At 46.8% G+C, this 25,091-nt stretch overlaps 1 protein-coding gene across 9 annotated transcripts in view; it reads right to left on the bottom strand.

The window, feature by feature from the left end:
• Positions 1–24,728, bottom strand: part of LOC120371887 (cell surface A33 antigen-like) — a 37,302-nt gene extending 12,574 nt beyond the window's left edge. For 7 of the 9 annotated variants that reach the window (XM_039488311.1, XM_039488309.1, XM_039488306.1 and 4 more), the window contains exons 1-4: positions 23,685–24,045; positions 22,210–22,264; positions 2,753–3,097; positions 411–680 (exon numbers count right to left, since the gene is read on the bottom strand). In XM_039488311.1, coding sequence (XP_039344245.1) covers positions 411–680; positions 2,753–3,097; positions 22,210–22,264; positions 23,685–23,696 — 682 coding nt within the window. In that variant the 5' untranslated portion in view covers positions 23,697–24,045. The other 2 variants (XM_039488304.1, XM_039488305.1) reach the window with 2 other exon arrangements.
• Positions 24,729–25,091: the final 363 nt, after the last annotated feature.

The raw sequence follows: 25,091 nt of genomic DNA on the forward strand, positions 1-25,091 counted from the left end.
CAGTGTTCATTCAAGTAAATGTACTCAAACAACACATCAATAGGTAGGAGAGTTCTGGGTGTTACACTGCCCCACCTTTGACCTGATTCAACACATCTACCAGCCACTGGGAAACAACAGACTCGGTTCATAAACTGCTGTCTAGTGGCCAAAGTAGAAATGTATTCAGACAGGCTCTATATCAGTGGTGGGCAACCTGCGGCCCATCAGGGTAATCTGATTGCGGGCTGTGAGACATTTGCTGACGATGACCATCCACAGGCATGGCCCCCTGCAGCTCCCAGTGCCCGTGGCTGGCCGCTGCTTCCCACAGCTCCCTTTGGCCAGGGACGCCGAACCGTAGCCATTGGTTCTAGCAGCCACAGAATTGCCCACGATAAACTGAAGCCCAGGAGTAATGCAACACTTACCGACAATGGTCAAGTTCAGCGAGGATTCCTGCCAGCTGATCTCATTGCTGACATTGCAGGAATAGAAGCCACAGTCTGATTTTTCCCCTTTCCCAATGTGCAACACACTGTCATTTTCAGAAAGAAGGTAACATCTTTCCTGGGGGAGAGGGCCTCCTTCTTTCTCCCAGGCAATGTTCTCCACTGTTCCCTCTGGCACGTTGCAGAATAACTCAGTCGGTGAACCTGCCAGGCTAGAATTGCTCCATATCTGAGGCTGGGACACAGGCCCTGAAAAGTATACAACACTGGTGTAGCACCAGTCTTAACAACACACGTGCTTCTTTCCTGGAGTTAGAGGGGTTCAGGACCACACCTGAGATAAGCTGAGCAGGGACAGGTCCCTGCCAGAGTGAGCACTGGGGAGTCTGGACTGGGTGGAAGTTCAGCACTCAGGAGAAGGGGTTAGGTTGTTAGTGGGCTAAAGTCAAATAAAATCTCTCATCATTGTTCATAATAGAACAGTAATGAAGTAAATGAATACAGAACTAGCTATTCAATTTAAATATAATCTATAAGGACTTAGCTTCCAACTTACAGATTGAACCACAGGCCAGACTAATTCCCATTCAGAGCAGCTGCCAAATTATCCATGGAAGGAGAAGAGCAGCAGTGGATGAATCAGGGTGGCTGCATAGTGCACTGAATGTCCAAAACACGGCTAGCCTGTGGAACTCACTGCCACCAGGTACCAGTTAGGCCAGGAGCTTAGTAAGATTCACAAAAGGATTAGATATTTACATTAATAATGAGAACATTCACGGTGACATTAGATAGGCTTAAACAAACATTTGTTTAAGAGAAGGAATATAAACCCTCATGGCTACAGATTGACAGCCACTAACTGAGGAGGTTAGGAAGAAAATTCCTCTATGGGCAGGGCATTCCATAACTGTTCACTAAGGAGCTTCTTGCACCTTCCTCTGAAAGAACCGGTACTGGCCTGCCAGAGACAGGATACCAGACTAGATGGGTTTCTGGTCTGACCTGGTATGGGGATTCCTATGTTCCCAATATTATTGCTATGCCATTTCTCTTGTACAACATATCTGGAGAGAGAATAGTCCTGAAAGAAGACTTCCTGTGATGGACTTTTAATATACCCAGATGTCATAATTCTTAGTTATTTTAACTTATTTATACTGCTCTGTTTTTTAAACAAATTGCCCATAGAGAATCTGACCCTTGTAATATGTTTACAAAATTAAAAACAAATCTGTATATAATATATACAGATCTATGGGCCACAAATGCACTAACATTGCATTAACATTGTAGATAAGTATCTATGACTAATTTAAAGGAAATCTCGCTGTCCTATTGACCCCCATCATGAATAGCTACTGTACACTGACAAAGCAAAAAATAAACAATGGAAGCACAACGCTCAGGGTGAGGGCAATTGTTTGTTTAAAGGGTGATGTGCTGAGCTATTGTATCCTCCGGTGAGATCTATCCAGGGTTTTCTGCCAGTAATTTCCCTCCCTCAGCTCTGTTCTAACTGATGCTCGGTGCTTAGAGAGCTGGCCATTAAAGAGCGAGCACAGGCATTCAACCCTGGAGCATTACTAACAATAAGTGTCATTCAGATGTTCCCTGTGTAGCATACTGAACAGTCACTCCTAAATGATTTCCCCTACAAGGGACATCAAAGCTGTTCTGTGCATGGGCAGCAAGGTGCGCGGTGCCACCAGAGTGGAGAGCAGTTTCACAGAGCACATTCAGACTGAACACAGCACCTCATGGACACATCGAGTCTCCATCATTCTGGGGGTTCAGAGCCCCTTCCATATACACACGTTTCCCAGTACAGAGTCAGACACAACCTTCCCCATTCCAGGGCTTGCAGATCTCCCTGACATTTCCCAGTGTGTCCATCAGCATCCCCTGTCTGGCTCATAAGAACAGCCATACTGGGTCAGACCAAAGGTCCATCTATCCCAGTGTCCTGTCTTCCAACAGTGGCCAATTCCAGGTGCCCCAGAGGGAATGAACAGAACAGGTAATCATCAAGTGATCCATCCCCTGTCGCCCATTCCCAGCTTCTGTCAAACAGAGGCTAGGGACACCATCCCTGCCCATCCTGGCTAATGGCCATTGATGGACCAATCCTCCATGAACTTATCTAGCTCTTTTTTGAACCTTATTATAGTCTTGGCCTTCCCAATTCCTTTGTGGCTTACTGAAAATCTCCCTCCATTAAGACTATTCCCATTCACACCCTGGATTGAATGGATCCTTCTAATGTACTGATTTGTAAATGTTGGAAGAGTAAGACCATCTCCTCAGTATCTCTCACTTACTGAGAACTTTCAGAAGGGTTGTCCTGGCTTCGCTCTCGATCAGATTGATACTGACTTTGTAGACCCCGCTGTCTGTCTCTTGTAGTTTTTCCAGCAAGAGGGAGCCATTGGGCGAATAGAAAACTACTCTGTTTTCATAGGGCGGATAGAGTGTTGGCTTTTGTGACTCCACATAGTACTGCACAATGAAGTGTGATGTGGTGCCATTTAGATATTCCCACTGGATGAACTTGATGTCTTTTATGTTGTCTGGTGCAGGCAGCAGCACCGAGGATCCCACAGCTGCAACTTTTCTTTCCAGAGGTCTTGCTGCTTCTGAAGTCCACTGGAAAACCACCAGCAGCACTAGCCAGCCAGGGAAGAGAAGTGGAAAAGCAGAAAAAAAAAGAGTCAGTCATAAAGCAAAGTCCAAAAGGCATTTTCCATACCAGGTCATTCAAAGGTTTATACCAGGGGTAGGCAACCTATGGCACGGGTGCTGAAGGCAGTATGCAAGCTGATTTTCAGGGGCACTCACACTGCCCAGGTCCTGGCCACCAGTCCAGGGGCTCTGCATTTTAATTTAATTTTAAATGAAGCTTCTTAAACATTTTAAAAGCCTTATTTATTTTACATACAACAATAGTTTAGTTATATATTATAGACTTATAGAAAGAGACTTTCTAAAAACGTTAACATTTTTACTGGCACGTGAAAACTTAAATTATAGTGAATAAATGAAGACTCGGCACAGCACTTCTGAAAGGTTGCCGAGCCCTGCTTTATACCATCCTCATCACTATAGCACCAGAGCACCTTCCAGAAGCACATTGCACAAGAGGACTAGCATTTGTCAAGGGTTTTTCCCCTTACTTCTTTTTCCTCTTGAAGACAATTATCTGAGGGTTTTATAGTTTATTTTTAATCTTACGTCTGTTGTGCTAGGTGTGTTAGTGAAGGCAAGGTCAAAGAACCATGCCTGGCACTTGGAATGGAAAGTGAGGACATTTGAGTCAAGTCTTAGATCTTGTTGGAGTTCATTCTACAGGCTTGGATTGCCCCTGTGAAAGCTCCATCTCCCGCGCAGGCAAGTTTTACTCTGGCAGTGGACAGCTCCAGTATAGAGGTTTTATGCCTATAACATAATACTGTAAGTAGAGCTGTGCTGCTTACATTTTAACAAGAGGAAAATCCCACCAACTTTATGAAACTTTATGCCCTGGGGTGAGGTCAAGGAATATACTGATGTGTTTGCCCATTGAAACAAATCTGCTCTCTCATAGCCAAGAAGGGAGGCAGCATTTCTTGGAAAACAAATTTCTGTGAAACTGCACTTTGTGGGAAATGTGTAGAACTTGCTCCTGAAAACCAGTCACGTATGGGGACAGTATCAGACAGACAGTGATAGCATCACCATGCAGGTGATTGGGGCTGCACTATCTTTCAAGGACATTGTCTGAAAATGCCTCAAAACAATAGCTCTGTGGAACATTTTTTATGAAGTCCTCTCCAACACATCATAGTTGGCTATTTTATTTCTATCTTTTACACAATTCAGAGCCCAGGATCTGAAGGAAAAAAACCCAACAGGCTACTTACTGAAGTACCTAAATATTTTGACCTATTTGAATGCTTCATTTTCCTGATCTGTAAAATGGGGATGAAAGGACTTACCTTCCCCACACGGTTGCTGCTAGTGTTCACTAGTTCTGTCTGAAGAGTGATTTGAAATATTATGGAGCACTAGTGACTCCATAGTTAACGCTGAGCAGAGCTTTCTGTTTCAGAGCCAATTTTTCAAAAAGTTTATTTAAGATTATGCTGCCTCACGAGGACCAGAGGTAGCATTAGTGGTGAAAGTATGGAGTCATTTGGCCCAGCGGTTCCCCAGCCACACGCCTCTCCCCTCCTCAAACCACAGATGAGCTGCTTTTAATATCCAAAATTCACCCGCATGGGGAGATTGTCTTGGATAATTATGTAAGAAGGGTTGAGCAGACTGAAGCAAATTAGAGGTCATTTGGTCAAGACGTTCCTGAAATACTGCCCGCTTCCAATAAATTGGGCTGCTTTTGAAAAGTCTCAGTGTTTTATAACTTTTTTGCACAGAGTTACAGGAACAAAACTAGGGCTCCTCGGCTCCTCATATGACATTACAGGACTGTCCGAACTGAGCTATTCAATGGTAGTAAGGCAAAACCAGGGGTGTGGGGGAAGGTTGCACAGGCACATTCATGGTGGTTCTATGCTGCTGCATCCTAAATCAACATCCTGCTTATGATGGTACAAAGTTTGGTCCACTTGTGGAATGATACAGAAGAATTTTTTAATTCTACGGGAATTCCCGAGAGACAGATTTTGGGGCAAGACAAACTCCCCATACCCCACAGCTTGTAGTCATCTCTAATAATTAATTAATTTCCTCATTGGTCACCAGACAATGAATCAGTTCCATGGCACACAGGGATGATTTGCTACTACAGACCTGGAAGAACTGTTCTCTTTTCCAGCCTGGGATCTCCAGCAAGCTCTCATGAGCCAATGCTACCACAGCCTGAAAAAACAGTAAGACCATCTACCACCCTGGCCTTCCTCTCACAGCCCTCCACCCTTTGGCACATCAAGCTAATGACCCAAAGCCACACACAAATACCAAACATTTGTGGCAATAAACAGAAAGCAACTGCCATTTTCTTGTTAGGAAGAAGGAACCTGGCACACACAGGCAATAGGCAGAGAAGTGTAAGGATGGAATGGATGGGATGCAAAGGAAGATAAAGTTGCAATTTCTGTCTCCTTATGATGCACAGAGGTATTTCCCATGCTCTCCTGAACCCAGTCTCAGTTTCCAGAGGTGCACTTTCTGGTTGGCTGGATGAGGGCCATAAAACAGCACGAGTGACCCATTCCTGGCCAAAGTACTTCCACTTATCCTCATATCCTTGTGCAGTACACAGCTTGCCTCAATCACATGAATGGCATTTTATATAATGCAGTCCAAATGGCTTGTAGGCAACACCCTGTCTTCAGCTGGCCAAATGAACATTCCACCACCTGCTCAGGGCATAGTCAGACTGTCTTCCGCCACGTGTTCCCACATCAGGGTAGGCCTTAATGAGCCAGGGCAGTAGAGGGATAGGCTAGGTCCCCCATAATAACAGTGAGCACAGACACCTCATTGATCTTCCACCCAAAAACTGAGGATAAGGTCCCAGCTTGGCCATATTTGAATACACTGGATCTCCAGAATACACTGGCATCATGCACTTTGCCGCTGCATCCCATGTAGGGTGTCTATGAACCTCCCTGTATGGTCCACCAAGGCCTCCATAATGAGCAAGTAGCATCCATTCCTGTTTATATAAACATTGTCATCTTGGTCAAGGGCATGATAAGAGGTACCCCTGTACCATGGATGGCTGGACGTCTAATTTACTGAAAAACAACTATTACTTCAGGCACATTTCCTATCCTCACCAAGCAGGGGTGAAATCAAAGCAACTGTTTCCTGGCAAACATCCATCACTACAAAATCAACAGCTGACTTGCCAGTGCTGAACTGATTACCCACAGCTCTGTAACCATCTGCAGTAGCCAGCTTCTAGAGGACAATAGCAACCCACTTTTGGGCTGGTACTGCCCGTCACCTGCACATCCTGGTGCTAACGGACTGGCTTGCACTACACACTGATCCAGACATGTGGCCATCCTCATGCAGAAGTTCTGAGCTGAGGTCTGTGTGAAGATGTAGTCACACCATTCTGCAATTGTGGTCCTGGTCCAGGATCACTGGTCAGCATTCATCAGCCTAAAATAAAGGATCTGTTAACAAAATAAAATACAATAAAAAATTGCATCAGCCACCTCCAGTCTGGCAGCTCTGCATGTAGCCTGTGTGCTCTCCTTAGTTGCTGAACTGTCCTTCCCCACATCTAGTGATCTGGATCTTCTTCCTTTTGTCAACATTTGGTACCGGTCATTGCTGCAAGCTGAACCCATGCCTTGCCACAAGTTGCAATGAAGGCCACAGATAGAAATCTGGAGTGTGCAAAACTGGAATTGGTTTACTTTAACTTCCACACATATGCTCAGAAAGGACAGTCTCTCACAATATACTGCAAAGGACTCTATAGAGTGACTCAGTTTACTGCAGTGCTATCCTTTAAAAAGGATGGTTGAAAAACTGGAGAAGGTGCAGAGAAGAGCCAGAAAAATGATTTGAGGGTTGGAATAAGTACCTTACAATGAGAGACTTTGGTTGGCTTAACCAAAGAAGATTGGTACCTTCGTGGTGAGAAACTACTGGGTACTAACGGGTTCTTTAATTCAGTGGAGAAAGGGAGAACAAGAACTGATGGCTGGAAGTTAAAGTCAGGCAAATTCTAACAGGAAAAATAAGTGTCGTAGTCCTAAGCAGTAAGGATGATCGTGATGCTTCCTGGGGGTACGCAGGGCACCACACTTCCACCTGCAGTTCGCATACAGAAGCTTCGTCTGTGCCTGCTGTGGGACATGTGCTCTTCAGTGGGGCGTCACTATGGCATTCAGTCATTAGATCACTCCGAGGGGCTGTCTTACAGTCCTCTGCACAGCATATCACAGGTACATTGGCTCCACAATTGTGATATGCTTTTCACCTGTTTGCATGCACAGTCTGAGGTGTAATCCTGCTGGGGGGCCTCTGCACATTGTAGGGAACATCATAACCCCTTCCACCACTTCAAAACCACTTCCATGAGTCCTGCATTTTGTACCTTTTGACAATGGGCATAGTTTGGGGTGGGGCAAGAGGAGCAATGACCTCCCAAAAAGAGGCAAGGCATGGGGGGTACAGGGAGGAACGTGCTACTCCCCTCCCCCCCCCCCCGATTTCTGCGAGTGCTGAACTGCCCAGCAGGGCTTGCTCTGCTCATCGGCCTGTTGCGGGGGGGGAAGCCTATATCCTTCCCACGCTGCACGCCCACACTCGCTGGGCTCCTGTCCCTGGCAGCCAGGTCCTGCAGGGAGTTGGATGTTCTGGGTCACTACCTCTGCAGCTGGACACCACTGCCTGGGCCCTAAATGCCCGCCTGTCTTGTAAACTGTGAGAGCCCACGGGCAGGGCAAGGGTGGAAGAGACCGTGGGGAAGAGGGGGTAGGACAGGGCAGGGGGAAGAGAAGGGGATGGTGGAGTGGGAGGTTGGAGATAGGGTGGGTGCAGTGGGGAGGGGAAGGGGGATGGGATGGGGAAGAGAAGGGGATATGGTAATGTGTGTTGCGGGAAGCGGGAGCCCGGCATTTGGCATCTCCCCAGCAGGGAGGTGGCCAGGAACACAGGGAAGCACCAGCGCAGCCACATCCAGTAGTTTCCCCAGGAATTGAAATTGGGGGGGGTTCGAATTTACAGGGGGGTGTCAAGGCCGATAAGATATATAAGAGAGATATGAATAAAGTAAATGTTTTGTTAGGATAATGCAAATTTAATAGAAGGATAATGCAAGTTACACCAAAACACATAACAGGTCTAGATTTCTAAAAACATAATTTTTAAAAAAAAAAATGTATTTAATTTAAATTGGACTTTTGAAAAGTAAGCCATCATGGGATAAAAGGGAAGTCCTCTCATGGATCAGTAACTGGTTAAAATATAGGAAACAAAGGGTAGGAATAAATTATCAGTTTTCAGAATGGAGAGAGATAAATAGTGGTATCCCAGAAGGGACAGTACTGGGAACAGTACTATTCAACATACTCATAAATGATCTGGAAAAAGGGGTAAACAGTGTGCTGGCAAAATTTTCAGATGATACAAAACTATTCAAGATAGTTGAGTCCCAGGCAGACTGCGAAGAGTTACAAAGGGATCTCACAAAACTGGGTGACTGGGAAACAAAATGGCAGATGAAATTCAATGTTGATAAATGCAAAGTAATGCACACTGGAAAACAATCTCAACTATACATACAAAATGAAGGAGTCTGAATTAGCTGTTAACACTCAAGAAAGAGATCTTGGAGTCATTGTGGGTAGTTCCCTGAAAACATCCACTCAATGTGCAGCAGGAGTCAAAAAAGCAAACAATGTTGGGAATCATTAAGAAAGGGATAGATAATAAGACAGAAAATATCATATTTCCTCTATATAAATCCATGGTATGTGTACACCTTGAATACTGTGTGCAGATCTGGTCACCCCAAAAGAGATATATTGGAAATGGAAAAGGTATAGAGATGGGCAACTAAAATGATTAGGAGAAATTAAAATGACTGGGAATTTTCAGCTTAGAAAAGAGACGACTAAGGGGGGATATGATAGAGGTCTATAAGTACCTCTTCACACAACATAAAGTCAACCCGTGGAACTCTTTGCCAGGGGATGCTATGAACTATAACAGGATTAAAAAAAGAACTAGATAAATTCCTGGAGAATAGGTCCATCAGTGGCTATTAGCTAGGATGGGGAGGGATGCAATATCATGCTCTGAGTGTCCCTAGCCTTTTTGCCAGAAGCTGGGAATGGGCAACAGGGGATGGATCATTTGATGATTCCCTGTTCTGTTCATTCCCTCTGAAGCACCTGGCCTTGACCACTGTCGGAAGACAGGATACTGGGCTATATGGACCATTGGTCTGACCCAGTATGACCATTCTTATGTAAAAATTAATTATAATAATAAAAATGTTTAGTACAGAAACTCCCCAACATAATGACCCCTCAAGATAGCAACGATGTGAGAACAACCCTAGCAAATAATGCATTTTAAAAATCTAGGCCTACTAGGAAACATTTATATAAGTTTCCATTCCCAGTCACAAATCTAGCATTCTGGAGCAAAGTCACTAAAATATAGTCCAACAAACAAATGTTTATTTAACGTGCCTCTCATTTTCCCTTCACCACTCAGCGGTGTTGTCCTTGGTCAGTGGAGACTCAAAGTTCAGAGGTGCTTTCATGTGAGTTCACCTCCCAGGTTGGGGGCAAGAAGGCACCTTGCTCGTTCTTCCAGCTGCTCACTGTTCACTCTGGCCATGGCTGTTTGTTGTGCCACCGTTCACTCCACCACTCTTTTGCCAAGGCCCTGCGCAGTCACCTTCTGCTGCCACCTGCCACTGTGACCTCTGCGAGTTGGTCTCTTGAGGTTCCACCAGCTCTCAGTGATTTCAGCTGAGCTCTCAGTGGGGGAACCTCGCTGCTAGTGCAGTCTGGGCCCTCTCTTACACAGAAACACTGTCCCCACAGGAACACTGTCTCCACAGCAGGACTAAGCACTTAGACCTGATTATCAGTGATTTCAGCTGCAGTGGTCACTTAACAGAACAAAAGGTTATCTATGGAGCCTAATCAGCTCTGTCTTTAAACATTTGCTTGGGAGGAGGGATAGCTCAGTGGTTTGAGCGCTGGCCTGCTAAACCCAGGGTTATAAATTCAAACCTTGAGGGGGGCCATTTACGGAGCTGGGGCAAAAAATCTGTCTGGGGATTGGTCCTGTTTTAAAGGGGGGAGGGAGAGCACAGTGGTTTGAGTTCAATCCTTGAGGGGGCCACTTAGGGATCCAGGGCAAAAATCAGTACTTGGTCCTGCTAGTGAAGGCAGGGGGCTGGACTCAATGACCTTTCAAGGTCCCTTCCAGTTCTAGGAGATTGGTATATCTCCAATTATTTAAAAAAAAACACCAAAAAAAAAAAAAACAGGGGAGAGGGACAGGTCCCCACCCTCTCTCTTGATGCCCTCAATCAGCACAGGCTAAGTACAGGTCTACTGATCTTTACTCATACAATAAGAACATTTCATTTCCTACCCACCACATTCCAGTGATTTGTAATGCAACCCCAGCCAAAATCTATCACTTGAGCAACACAGCTCTGTTTGCTGGATACCTAGGTAGATTAGGTGTGAATGTAAATACAATCTGGTCCTGAAGCCTTTCCCCCCAGGCCCTAGCTCATCATTAGCTGTCAGGGAGAGCTCATTTAGACTTTGCTTACAAATCATAATTTGAAATTATTAGGTTGGCCAACATCACTGAAATGAATGCACTGACGTCATAAAAAACAACAGCTGTATAAGGAAGCTAGTCTGTTTATACTTTTGAAATCTATTACACTTTTTCAGATACATGTATTTTATCATACACTGTATATGCTTTTAAAGTGTGTATTAATGTTTCAATTTCAATCCAAATTTCCAAACAGTCACTAAATTGGTATGTTTCAGAGTAACAGCCGTGTTAGTCTGTATCCACAAAAAGAACAGGAGTACTTGTGGCACCTTAGGCCTGGTCTACACTAGGAGTTTATGTCGAATTTAGCAGCGTTAATTCGACTTAACCGTGCACCCGTCCACACCAGGAAGCGAATTAGTTTGACCTAGATGGCTCTTTAGTTCGAATTCTGTACTCCTCCCCGACGAGGGGAGTAGCGCTATATTCGACATGGCTATGTCGAATTAGGCTATGTGTGGACGGAAATCAACCTTAGTAGCTCCAGGAGCTATCCCACAGTGCACCACTCTGTTGATGCTCTGGACAGCAGTCCGAGCTTGGATGTTCTGACCAGCTACACAGGAAATGCCCAGGGAAAATTTGAATTCCTTTTCCTGTCTGGCCAGTTTGAATCTCATTTCCTGGTTGGACATCGTGGTGAGCTCAGCAGCAATGGCAACGATGCAGAGCTCTCCAGCAGAGGAGTCCATGCAATCTCAGAGTAGAAAGAGGGCCCCAGCATGGATTGACCAGGAAGTCTTGGATCTGATTGCTGTGTGGGGCGATGAGTCAGTGCTTTCGGAGCTGTGCTCCAAAAAACGGAATGCAAAGACCTACGATAAGGTCTCCAAAGCCATGGCAGACAGAGGATACAGCCGGGATGCAACGCAGTGCTGCGTGAAAATCAAGGACCTGAGACAAGGCTACCAAAAAATCAAAGCGGCAAACAGACGCTCTGGAGCCCAGCCCCAGACATGCCACTTCTACGAGGCACTGCATGCCATTCTCGGTGGGTCTGCCACAACTGCCCCACCAGTGTCCGTGGACTCCGACGATGGGATAGTGTCGACGGCCAGTTCCTCGGCGATGATCGCAGACGGGGAAGATGAGGAAGGAGATGAGGAGGAGGAGGCAGTCGACAGCGCTTACAACGCTGATTTCCCCGACAGCCAGGATCTCTTCATCACCCTCACGAAGATCCCCTACCAACCCTTCCCAGCAGTTACCCTGGACCCTGAATCAGGGGAAGGATCAGTCAGTAAGTGCTTTAAACATGTAAACTTTTATTATTAATGTAACAGGAATCTGAACTATGTGAAAAGGAGGTCTATATATATGGGGATAGAACAGAAATCCTCCTGGGAGATCTCCACGAAGCTCTCCTGGAGGTAATCGAAAAGCCTCCGCATGAGGTTCCTGGGGAGAGCTGCCTTATTGGGTGCTCCGTGGTAGCACACTTTTCCGCGCCAGGCTTTCATGAGGTATTCTGGGAGCATTGCCTCCACGAGCATGGCAGCATAGGCCCCTGGTTTGTGCTGGCTTTCACGCAGCATGCGCTCTCTATCTCACTCTGTGATCCTCCTTGGGGTGATCTCGCTCGGAGACTCCTGCATTTAATTAGAGTAATTTGTGTACTGTTAGTATTGGGAATGCTTGACTGTTCCTTTGCATGACAATAAGCCTCTGTTTAGAGCCATGTGGTGGAGGCTGCAGAGGGGCAGCATACAGGGATCTTTTCCAGGGAACAGCCGCGAGGAGGTGGAACAGGGGCAGAGTTTATGCTTTCCGGATTGCCTGCAGCAAGAGGACAGTGCCATACATTCAGTTTTAAGCAGCTTAAAGTCTATGGCTTACCATGCCTGCCTGCTGCACAGATTCTGCTGTCCTGCCCCGCTTGTCTGATCTCCAGTGCAAGACCCCAGGCAATGAAAGCGAAAACCAAAAATTAGAACTTGTCCTGAGTCAGTGCTCATGAGATAGGTGCTGTGCATGGTCTTGTTCACAGAGACTGACTAGACTATGTTCATAGTTCACAAAAATGTATCTTTGTAAGGAATTCACTCCCTTTTTCCCATCACATAGCTGCCACTGTATCCAGACCTGTTCCAGCATCCCCCTCACAGAGGCTGGCGCAGATTAGGAGGCGCAAGACAAGGACAAGGGACGAGATGTTCGCTGAACTTATGGGCTGCTCCCGAGCCGAGGCGGCCCAGCAGAGCCAGTGGAGGGAGAACCTCTCTCAGTACCAGCGCTCACACAGCGAACGGGAGGACAGGTGGCGTCAGGAGGACCAGCAGGCGACTCAAACGCTGCTTGGACTAATGAGGGAGCAAATGGACACGCTCCGGCACCTTGTGGATGTTCTGCAGGACTGCAGGCAGGAGGACAGAGCCCCCCTGCAGTGTATCTGCAACTGCCCACCCCCGCCACAAAGTACCATACCCCCCTCACCCAAAATAACAAGAAGGAGGGGCGCCAGGGGCCGTGAAAACTGTCACTGCACCCCAGCAGAGTGCTCAATTACCCAAAAGCTCTCATTCCCTAAATTTTGAGAAGTCCTTCCCTTCCTGACTCACCCAAGCCCCAATCCCAGTTTCATCCCCTGTCTAGTTGATTATTAAAAATACTTTGCTGTTAATTACTGTTTCCGTCATGTTTTTGTACAGAAGACTGTGTTTGAAGGGGTGGGGGTGGGGAAGGGGGTTGTTAATTGCATAGGACAGTCACCTTTACCAGGGTACAGACACGGGGGCAGGATCAGCAGCAGGTCACACACACAGTGCAGTCAGTAGGCACCCTGGTCGGTATGGGAGGTGGTTTGCAGGTTCTGTGTGGGTGGGGGGGTACGTGACTTTGTAGCGGGGGAGGGCGGTTACAGATCTTATGCAGCGGTCCTTGTCCTGGACCACAGAGCCACGCAGCAGGGGAATCTGTAACCGTCCTCCTCCGCAACAAGGTCACATAGCCCCCGCACACAGAGTCCCAAAAAGGAGGGATGGCAGGCTCCGTTGAAACAACCAGTCCGGCACTGCGGATCGCTCTAGGAGCAGGAGCCTGTCATTCCTCGAGTTTAGAGGCGGTCTTTACATCACTGCACACCCTACCCAGCACAGTCTGCGTCCCAGTTTCAACCCTTTAACGCAAAGTCATTAATAAAGAAACCTTTGTTAAGTAACAATGGAACATGTATTTTATTTTTACACGTGTGTTGGAAGGGGGAAACGGGGTGAACGGGGTATGTAACTACAGAGGATAGTCAACAGTAACTGGGTAAAGAAACAGGGGCAGGTTCAGCTTCTCTGTAAAGAAACTGAACAGTCACAGGTCACGCTGCTCGCTGAGGAACCTAGCTTTCAAAGCCTCCCGGATGCACAGCGCTTCCCGCTGGGCTCTTCTAATCGCACGGCTGTCTGGCTGAGCGTAATCAGCAGTCAGGCGATTTGCCTCAACCTCCCATCCCGCCATAAAAGTCTCCCTCTTGCTCTCACAGAGACTGTGGAGCACACAGCAAGCTGCAATAACAATGGGGATATTGGTTTCGCTGAGATCCGAGCAAGTCAGTAAGCTTCGCCATCTCCCCTTGAGACATCCGAAAGCACACTCCACCACCATTCTGCACTTGCTCAGCCGGTAGTTGAAGAGCTCCTTGTCACTGTCCAAGGTGCCTGTATAGGGTGAGCCAGGGCATTAGCGGGTACGCTGGGTCCCCGAGGATCACTATAGGCATCTGCACATCCCCAACAGTTATTTTGTGGTCCGGGAAGAAACTACCTTCCTGCATGCGTCTAAACAGACCAGAGTTCCTGAAAACACGCGCGTCATGAACCTTGCCCGGCCACCCGACGTTGATGTTGGTAAAACGTCTCCTATGGTCCACCAGTGCTTGCAGCACCATTGAAAAGTAGCCCTTTCGGTTAATATACTGGCTGGCCTGGTGGGCCGGTCCCAGGATAGGGATGTGAGTTCCATCTATAGCCCCACCGCAGTTTGGGAATCCCATCGCGGTGAAGCCATCTATGACGACCTGGACATTTCCCAGGGTCACTACCTTTGAGAGCAGTAGCTCAACGATTGCATCACAGCAACCCCCACAGTAGATTTGCCCACGCCGAAGTGGTTCGCTACTGACCGGTAGCTGTCTGGCGTTGCAAGTTTCCAGAGGGCTATGGCCACTCGCTTCTGCACAGTCAGGGCTGCTCGCATCCGGGTGTCCTTGCGCTTCAGGGCAGGGGACAGCAAGTCACACAGTTCAAGGAAAGTGCCCTTACGCATCCTGAAGTTTTGCAGCCACTGTGATTCATCCCAGACCTGCAGCACTATGCGGCCTCACCAGTCCGTGCTTGTTTCCTGGGCCCAGAATCGCCGTTCCACAGCATGAACATGACCCATTGCCACCATGATCTCCACAGCGCGGGATCCCGTGCTTTCTGAGAGGTCTGTGCCACTCTGAGACTTCATGTCCTCACCGTGCTGCCGGAGCCTCCTCGCCCGATTTCTCAGCAGCTGACTGTGGAAGAGGTGGACGATAAGGTGCAAGGAGTTGACAACGGCCATAGGTGCAGGGATGATCGCAGCGGGCTCCATGCTCGCAGTGCTGTGGCGTCCACGCTGTCACTGACCAGAAAAGTGCGCGAACAGATTTCCCGCCGGCGCTTTCAGGGAGGGAGGGCGGGAGTGACGGTTGAATGATGACAGTTACCCAAAACCACCCTCGACACATTTTCCCCCCAGCATGCATTGGGGGCTCTACCCAGCATTCCAATGGGCAGCGGGGACTGCGGGAACTGTGAGATAGCTGCCCACAGTGCACCGCTTCCAATGTCGACGCTTGCCCCGTTAGTGTGGACTCACAAAGTCGAATTAGTGTCCTTAGTGTGGATACACAAATTCGACTTCGTAAGGTCGATTCCACAAATTCGAGTTAAGTTGAATCGAACTACTCTTGTAGTGTAGACATACCCTTAGAGACTAACAAATTTATTTGAGCATAAGCTTTTGTGGGCTACAGCCCACTTCATCGGATGCATAGAATGGAACATGTAGTGAGGGGATATATATACATACAGAGAACATGAAAAGGTGGGAGTTGCCCAACCAACTCTAAGAGGCCAATTAATTAAGATGAGCTATTGTCAGCAGGAGAAAAAAACACTTTTGTAGTGATAATCAAGATGACCCATTTAAGACAGTTTGACAAGAAGGTGTGAGGATACTTAACATGGGGAAATAGATTCAATATGTGTAATGGCTCAGCCATTCCCACTCTCTATTTAAGCCTAAATTGATTGTATTTAGTTTTTGAATGTTATGATTCCTGATGTCAGATTTGTGTCCATTTATTCTTTTGCGTAGAGACTGTCTGGTTTGGCCAATGTACATGGCAGAGGGGCATTGCTGGCACATGATGGCATATATCACAGTGGTAGAAGTGCAGGTGAACGAGCCCCTGATGGCGTGGCTGATGTGATTAGGTCCTAATCACCTGCACATCTACCAACATGATATATGCCATCATGTGCCAGCAATGCCCCTCTGCCATGTACATTGGCCAAACCGGACAGTCTCTATGCAAAAGAATAAATGGACACAAATCTGACATCAGGAATCATAACATTCAAAAACCAGTGGGAGAACACTTCAACCTCTCTAACCACTCAGTGACAGACTTGAAGGTGGCAATTTTGCAACAAAAAAACTTCAAAAACAGACTCCAAAGAGAGTCTGCTGAACTCGAATTAATATGCAAATTAGATACAATTAACTCAGGGCTAAACAGAGACTGGGAATGGTTGGGTCATTACACTAATTGATTCTATTTCCCTATGTTAAGTTCTCCTCACATCTTCTATGGGTCATCTCGATTATCACTTCAAAGGTTTTTTTTTCTCCTGCTGATGATAGCTCATCTCAATTGATTGGACTCTTACAGTTGGTATGCATACTTCCACCTTTTCATGTTCTCTGTATGTATAAATATCTCCTGTCTGTGTGTTCCACTCTATGCATCCGAAGAAGTGAGCTGTAGACCACGAAAGCTCATGCTGAAATAAATTTGTTAGTCTCTAAGGGTATATGTCTACACTTCCAGATTAGTTCGATTTAACTTAATTCGAATTTGTGGAATCAACCTTACAAAGTCGAATTTGTGTGTCCACACTAAGGACACTAATTCGACTTTGTGAGTCCACACTAATGGGGCAAGCGTCGACATTGGAAGCAGTGCACTGTGGGAAGCTATCCCACAGTTCCCGCAGTCCCCGCTGCCCATTTGAATTCTGGGATTTCCCCACAATGCATGCTGGAGGGAAAAATGTGTCGAGGGTGGTCTTGGGTAACTGTCATAATTCAATGTGCTTTCGGACGTCTCAAGGGGAGATGGAGGAGCTAACTGACTCGCTCGGATCTCACCGAAACCAATACCCCCACTGTTATTGCAGCTTGCTGTGTGCTCCACAATCTCTGTGAGAGCAAGGGGGAGACCTTTATGGCAGGATGGGAGGTTGAGGCAAATCGCCTGGCTGCTGATTACGCTCAGCCAGACAGCCGTGCAAATAGAAGAGCCCAGCGGGAAGCGCTGTGCATCCGGGAGGCTTTGAAAGCTAGGTTCATAGAATCATAGAACTTAAGATCAGAAGGGACCATTATGATCATCTAGTCTGACCTCCCGCAAGATGCAAGCCACAAAAGCTGACCCACCCACTCCTGAAACAATTCTCTCCCTTGACTCAGCTGTTGAAGTCCCCAAATCCTGATTTAAAGACTTCAAGTAGCAGATAATCCTCCAGCAAGCGACCCCTGCCCCATGCTGCAGAGGAAGGCGAAAAACCTCCAGGGCCACTGCCAATCTACCCTGGAGGAAAATTCCTTCCCGACCCCAAATATGGCAATCAGCTGAACCCCGAGCATGCGGGCAAGACTTTCCAGCCAGACACTCAGGAAAAAGACTTTCAATATCCCAACATTGACCCTCGGTACTAATTACCAGTGGTCGCATGTTATTGACCTATTGACTAAATCATGTTATCCTATCAAACCATTCCCTCCATAAACTTATCAAGCTTAATCTTAAAGCCAGAGAGGTCCTTCACCCCCACTGTTTCCCTCGGTAGGCTGTTCCAGAATTTCACTCCCCTGATGGTTAGAAACCTTCGTCTAATTTCAAGCCTAAACTTCCCGACTGCCAATTTATATCCATTTGTTCTCGTGTCCACATTAGTACTGAGCTGAAATAATTCCTCTCCCTCCCTGGTATTTATCCCTCTGATATATTTAAAGAGAGCAATCATATCTCCTCTCAACCTTCTTTTGGTTAAGGAAAACAAACCGAGCTCCTCAAGTCTCCTTTCATACGACAGGCTTTCCATTCCTCGGATCATTCTCGTGGCCCTTCTTTGTACCCGTTCCAGTTTGAATTCATCCTTCTTAAACATGGGAGACCAAAACTGCACACAGTACTCCAAATGAGGTCTCACCAACGCCTTGTATAACGGGACTAGCACCTCCTTATCTCTACTAGAAATACCTCACCTAATGCATCCCAAGACCGCATTAGCTTTTAACGCCACATCACATTGCCGACTCATAGTCATCCTGCGATCAACCAGGACTCCGAGGTCCTTCTCCTCTTCCGTTACTTCCAACTGGTGCGTCCCCAGCTTATAACTAAAATTCCTGTTAGTCATCCCTAAATGCATAACCTTACACTTCTCACTATTGAATTTCATCCTATTACTAATACTCCAGTTTACAAGGTCATCCAAATCTCCCTGGAGCATATCCCGATCCTTCTCCGAATTGGCAATACCTCCCAACTTCGTGTCATCCGCAAACTTTATCAGCCCACTCCTACTTTTGGTTCCAAGGTCAGTGATAAATAGATTGAATAAGATCGGACCCCAAACCGAACCTTGAGGAACTCCACTGGTAACCTCCCTCCAACCCGACAGATCACCTTTCAATATGACCTGCTGCAGTCTCCCCTTTAACCAGTTCCTTATTCACCTCTGGATTTTCATTTCGATCCCCATCTTTTCCAATTTAACCAGTAATTCTTCATGCGGTACCGTATCAAACGCCTTACTGAAATCAAGATATATTAGATCCACCGCATTTCCCTTGTCTAAAAAATCTGTTACTTTCTCAAAGAAGGAGATCAGGTTGGTTTGGCACGATCTACCTTTCGTAAAACCATGTTGTAATTTGTCCCAATTGCCATTGACCTCAAGGTCCGTAACTACTCTCTCCTTTAATATTTTTTCCATGACTTTACGTACTACAGATGTTAAACTAACAGGCCTGTAGTTACCCGGGTCACTTTTTTCCCCCTTCTTGAAAATAGGAACTATATTAGCTAATCTCCAGTCAAACGGTACAACCCCCGAGTTTAGAGATTCGTTAAAAATTATCGCTAACGGGCTTGCAATTTCACTTGCCAATTCCTTTAATATTCTAGGATGAAGATTATCTGGGCCGCCTGATTTACTACCGTTAAGCTGTTCAAGTTTGGCTTCTACCTCGGATACTGTAATTTCCAACCCCACACCTTCATTCCCATCAGTCACTCTGCCACTATTCCTAAGCCCTTCATTAGCCTCATTAAAGACCGAGGCAAAATATTTGTTTAGATATTGTGCCATGCCTAGCTTATCCTTAAACTCCACTCCATTTACAGTTTTAAGCGGTCCCACGTCTTCTTTCTTGGTTTTCTTCCTATTTATATGGCTAAAAAACCTTTTACTATTGGTTTTAATTCCCTTCGCAAGGTCCATCCTCTACCCGGCTTTTGGCCTTTCTCACTGCATCCCTACACCCTCTGACCTCAATAAGGTAGATTTCTTTGCTGACCCCTCCCATCTTCCACTCCTTGTACGCTTTCTGTTTTTTCTTAATCACCCCTCTGAGACGCTTGCTCATCCAGCTCGGTCTAAAACTGCTACCTAAGGACCGTTTTCCCTTTCTTGGGATACAGGCCTCTGACAGCTCCTGCAACTTCAACCTGAAATAATCCCAGGCGTCTTCCGCCTTTAGATCCCTAAATATGTTAGTCCAATCCACTTCCCTAACTAGTCGCCTTAATTTAGTAAAGTTAGCCCTTTTGAAATCGTAAACCTTAGTCTCAGATGCAATTTTGTTTATGCTTCCATTTATTTTGAACCAAATTAGCTCATGATCACTCGAGCCAAGGTTGTCCCCTACAATCATTTCCTCAACAAGGTCCTCACTACTCACCAAAACCAAATCTAAAATGGCATCCCCCCTCGTCGGTTCAGCTACTACTTGATGAAGGAATTCATCAGCTATCACGTCTAGGAAAAGCTGAGCCCTATTATTATTACTAGCATTTGTTCCCCAATCTATATCCGGGAAGTTAAAGTCTCCCATGATCATACAGTTCCTATTAGTATTTACCTCCTTAAAAACATTAAAGAATTCTCTATCCATATCCAGGCTAGATCCCGGCGGTCTATAGCACACCCCAATCACTATCCCAGGGGAGGCTCTAGTAGTTTTCTTCCCTAATGTGACCATTGCCCAAACAGACTCCGTATTATCCATTCCATTACTAGTTATTTCATTACAGTTTACCTCATTATTGACATACAATGCTACTCCCCCACCTTTACCTTTGTTTCGGTCTTTCCTAAACAGCACATACCCTTCCATACCTGTACTCCAGTCATGACTACCGTTCCACCATGTTTCGGTTATTCCTACGATATCCGGTTTCAATTCTCGGACCAGGAGCTCCAATTCCTCCATTTTGTTACCTAGGCTTCTCGCATTGGGGAACAAACATCCTAATTTTTGCTGTTTGGCTTCTCTCACCTTTGTTACCCAATTTGGTAGGGACACAGGACCACCTGTATGACCTATTGGTCTAGTATCCATCCCCCCCGTCTTCCTTACGTCCAAACCCCTCCCTCTGGCTATATCCGTTCTTATCCTGTTGTCCTCCCTCTCAATGTTTAAATTTGGCATGGAGAGTGCCTGGACATCTCCCAACCGTCTCCCCCCAATACCTAGTTTAAAGCTCTTTTGATCAGATGAGCCAGCCTCCCTCCTAGAAGTCTATTTCCTTCCCTACTCAGGTGATTTCCTTCCCTACTCAGGTTCCTCAGGGAGCAGGGTAACCTGTGACTGTTCAGTTTCTTTACAGAGAAGCTGAACCTGCCCCTGCTTCAGTTACTGTTGATTTTTTTCTGCGGTTACATAACCCGTTCACCACATTTCCCCCTTTCCAACACACGTTTAAAAATAAAGTTAATGGAACATTGTTAATTAACAACGTTTTCTTTATTAATGAATTCGCGTTAAAGGGTTGAAACAGGGACGCAGACTGTGGTGGGTAGGGTGTGCAGTGATTTTAACACCGCTTCTACACTCGAGGAATGATAGGCTCCTGCTCCTAGAGCGGTCTGCAGTGCCGGACTGGTTGTTTCAACGGAGCCTGCCATCTCTCCTTTTCGGGACTCTGTGTGCGGGGGCTATGTGACCTTGTGGCGGGGGAGGACAGTTACAGATTCCCCTGCTGCGTGGCTCTGTGGTTTAGGCTCTGTGGACAAGGACCGCTGCATAAGTTCTGTAACCGCCCTCCCATGCCACAAAGTCACGTACCCCCCACCCACACAGAACATGGAAAACACCTCCCAGACCGACCAGGGTGCCTACTGACTGCACTGTGTGTGTGACCTGCTGTTGATCCTGCCCCTGTGTCTGTACAGGTGACTGTCCTATGCAATTAACAACCCCCTTCCCCCCCACCCTTCACAGACAGTCTTCTGTAGAAAAACTTGACGGAAATAGTAATTAACAGCAAACTACTTTTAATAATCAACTACACAGTTAGGGGATGAAACTGGGATTGGGGCTTCGGTGAGCCAGGAAGGGAAGGACTTCTCAACATTTAGGGAATGAGAGCCTTCTTGTATTTGTGCACTCTGCAGGGGTGCAGTGACAGTTTTCACGGCCCCTGTCTCCCCTCCTTCTTGTTACTTTGGGTGAGGGGGGTTTGGGACTTTGTGGCGGGGGAGGGCAGTTGCAGATACAGTGCAGGGGGGCTCTGTCCTCCTGCCTGCGGTCCTGCAGAACATCCACAGGGCGCTGGAGCGTGTCAAATTTTCCCTGGGCATTTCCTGTGTGGCTGGTCAGAACATCCAAGCTCGGACTGCTGTCCAGAGCATCAACAGAGTGGTGCACTGTGGGATAGCTCCCGGAGCTACTAAGGTCGATTTCCGTCCACACATAGCCTAATTTGACATAGCCATGTCGAATTTAGCGCTACTCCCCTCGTCGGGGAGGAGTACAGAATTCGAACTAAAGAGCCCTCTAGGTCGAACTAATTAGCTTCCTGGTGTGGACGGGTGCATGGTTAAGTCGAATTAACGCTGCTAAATTCGACATAAACTCCTAGTGTAAACCAGGCCTAAGATGCCACAAGTACTCCTGTTCTTTTTAAAAAATATAGTTCAAAGCTCATTGAAGCTGCTTCCAGACTGAGCCTCGTTCAAAGGCACATTACCTGCAACGAATGCACAGCCTTCACCCAGGGTCTCCAAGAAGAAACAGATCAGCATCTGTGAAAGGAAAACTGTTTAACCAGTGACTTTAAAACTGGAATCCAAACATTAAAGAAAGCACAGTAACTTCCAAGAATGAAACACAATTCTATTGTTCTGTAATATACAGGAGGTGGTTTATACCCTCATCCTTAAAGATTTTAAGGTGCCTAACTGTCATTGATTGATATCTTTGAGGATCTGGGCCTTAGATACTCATCCACATCAGTAAAAGACTAGACTAGGGCAGGGACACTACAAGAGATCTAACTCAATTGCTGAAAAATCCTTCTCTCCTGCTTATTTGGTTTCTTAAGCTCATTTTACCAAGGTAAAGGCAAATCTCCAAGAAAATCATCTGACCCAATAAACCAAAGTATAATGACACACAAAAAGTAGCAGCAATTGTGACATGAAGCCAGATCCTTAGCTTGGGTAAAACTGTTGCAGCTTCATTGAAGCAACACTAGTTCAGCTAAGTACTTAAGTACTTGCTGAAGATCAGTATGCAGACCAATGGGGAAGACACAACACTTCCGGAACTAAGTTTACCCACAGGATGAAAATTCGGAAGCACTGACTCCTGTCTGGAAATCAATTAACCAGAGGTACTTAACATGTTTGTATTGGACACCCAATGTTTTTGTTCTTGATTACAAATGTTTGTTCTTTAACTTATGTATCAGCACATGAAAGACACCTGCTAGGTCATCTATAGTTTGTTCTTCAGGGGCCACCACAGAAAGTTTTCTAGTGCTTTTAGTTTGAGTGTTTTCAAATATTTAGAAACAGCAGAAGTGCTATTTTGGCTTTTGTTTTTTAGGGAACGAGGCAGCAGTTAAAACAGCAGCATGCCACTAATAATGGCTCATCTACACATAGAGCTACACTGGAATGCTTTAAATTTAAAATGTACCTTATCCTAGAATTATTTTCATGTGTCAACATGCCCAACTGAATCTCAGGAACCATGTTATCATTACTCTCCTCCACTTCCCTTGTTTTTTGTTGATATACTCACTTGTTGCATTTTGTCTCAAGGCTGAATCCTGCAGACACATGCACCCCACTAATCTTACTCACCTAGTGCTATTAACTTCCAGTTGGGCTGCTCATATGAGTAAAGTTACTCACACAGACCTTTGCAGGATGTAGGCTCTTCAAGGTAAGAGACTATGACAACTGCAGGGTGCCTAGCACAATGGGGTCTGGCCCCAATCAAAGCCTTTGGGGGCTACCATAATATTTGTGATCAGAACTCAATACACATTCATTGTTAGTCACTGAATTTAGTATTCCCTACTGCACTCCTTGATTCAGAGGTGCAGTGGAACCCTGTGGGCCCTGTTAACAATGAAAAAGATGCCAAGACAGCTTTGGTTCTTCGGTTAAAACTTGTGATGCCAAGCAGTAGGTAGTGAGTGTTATATTTCAGTACCCTTCTGAACATGCTTCATGTGGGTCCCGCTTCACAGCAGTCTGCGACTCCCGGGGTGGGGGGGGGGGCAGCAAAGGGTGTTGCCATTCAGTATTGGGAGAGAAAACAGGAATATAAAGCAATAATTTCCCAGTCTATTCCCCAAGAGGCTTGAGCTAAACAGGTGCGGGGTCCCAGGGGAAGGGAATGCTTCGCAGACACGTCTCCATGGCCTGTCCCCGGTTTAACTAAAAACATTTCCCTTCCCCTGGGGCGACTTCTGCAGCGAAAGTCTTCTTCTATCCACTCTCCCTGGTGCACCGCTCTGCTCCCTCCAAGCCTGGCTCTCACACCGAGCCGCGTCAACCGGAGAGTCCAGGAAGATGCACACACCTTAACATGGGGCTCTCGCAGGCTGCGCTGCTGGCTGTGTTGCGGGGAGAACGGAAGCGGTGATTTTTGCGTCTGGCTGCCCAATGCTGGGCACCCCCCTAAGCCGCCAGCGCCTGCCAAGGATCGGGTGCACCCCCTGCCCCTGCCGTGAGTGGGAACCCGCCGAAGGGTCGCTGGGGCAGATCATTGTGTGAACGGGCCCGAGGCTCGGCCCGCAGAGGGAAGCGCTCAGAGCGGATTTCCTCTCCCCGTTGTTCTGGGGCGCGCGGGTCTCCTGCACGGGCGGGGGCAGGAGAAAAAAAGCACCAAAGAAACCTTCCTAATAACCCTCTTCCCAGCGCTGGCCCCAAGCCAGGGGTGGGGTTGGGCATAAAAGAGCCTATCGGGGTGCAAAGTCCCAGCTCCGGACGGGGTGACCGAAGAGTGAAACCGAAAGTTAAAGACACGCCCAGCAAACAGTTGGCAGCCGGGACAGGAAGGTGCCAAATCACCAACAGCAGATCCTAATCTAAAGTGTACCTAGAGCAACATACACTTACCTCGGCTAACAGCCGCCCTAGGGCGGGGCCCAGGATTGCTAAAGACACTGGTGAATCATTTCCACCCTGCCCTCCTTGACAGGGCCTTGCTCAGATAGCCGGGCTCCTCCCCAGGGCAGGGCTCTAAGTCCAGCCTATCAGATCAGTTTCAGAATCATAGAATCTCAGGGTTGGAAGGGACCTCAGGAGGTCACCTAGTCCAACCCCCTGCTCAAAGCAGGACCAAACCCAACTAAATCATCCCAGCCAGGGCTTTGTCAAGCCTGACTTAAAATCCTCTAAGGAAGGAGATTCCACCACCTCCCTAGGTAACCCATTCCAGTTCCTCACCACCCTACTAGTGAAAAAGTTTTTCCTAATAGCCAACCTAAACCTCCCCCACTGCAACTTGAGACGATTACTCAAGAAGAGTAGCCCTGTTAGTCTGTACCCACACAAGGAGGAGTCCGGGGGCACCTTGAAGACTAACAGATTTATTTGGGCACAAGCTTTTGTG

This window comes from Mauremys reevesii, linkage group 9, assembly GCF_016161935.1.
Source record: "Mauremys reevesii isolate NIE-2019 linkage group 9, ASM1616193v1, whole genome shotgun sequence".
Taxonomy (NCBI): Eukaryota; Metazoa; Chordata; order Testudines; family Geoemydidae; genus Mauremys; species Mauremys reevesii.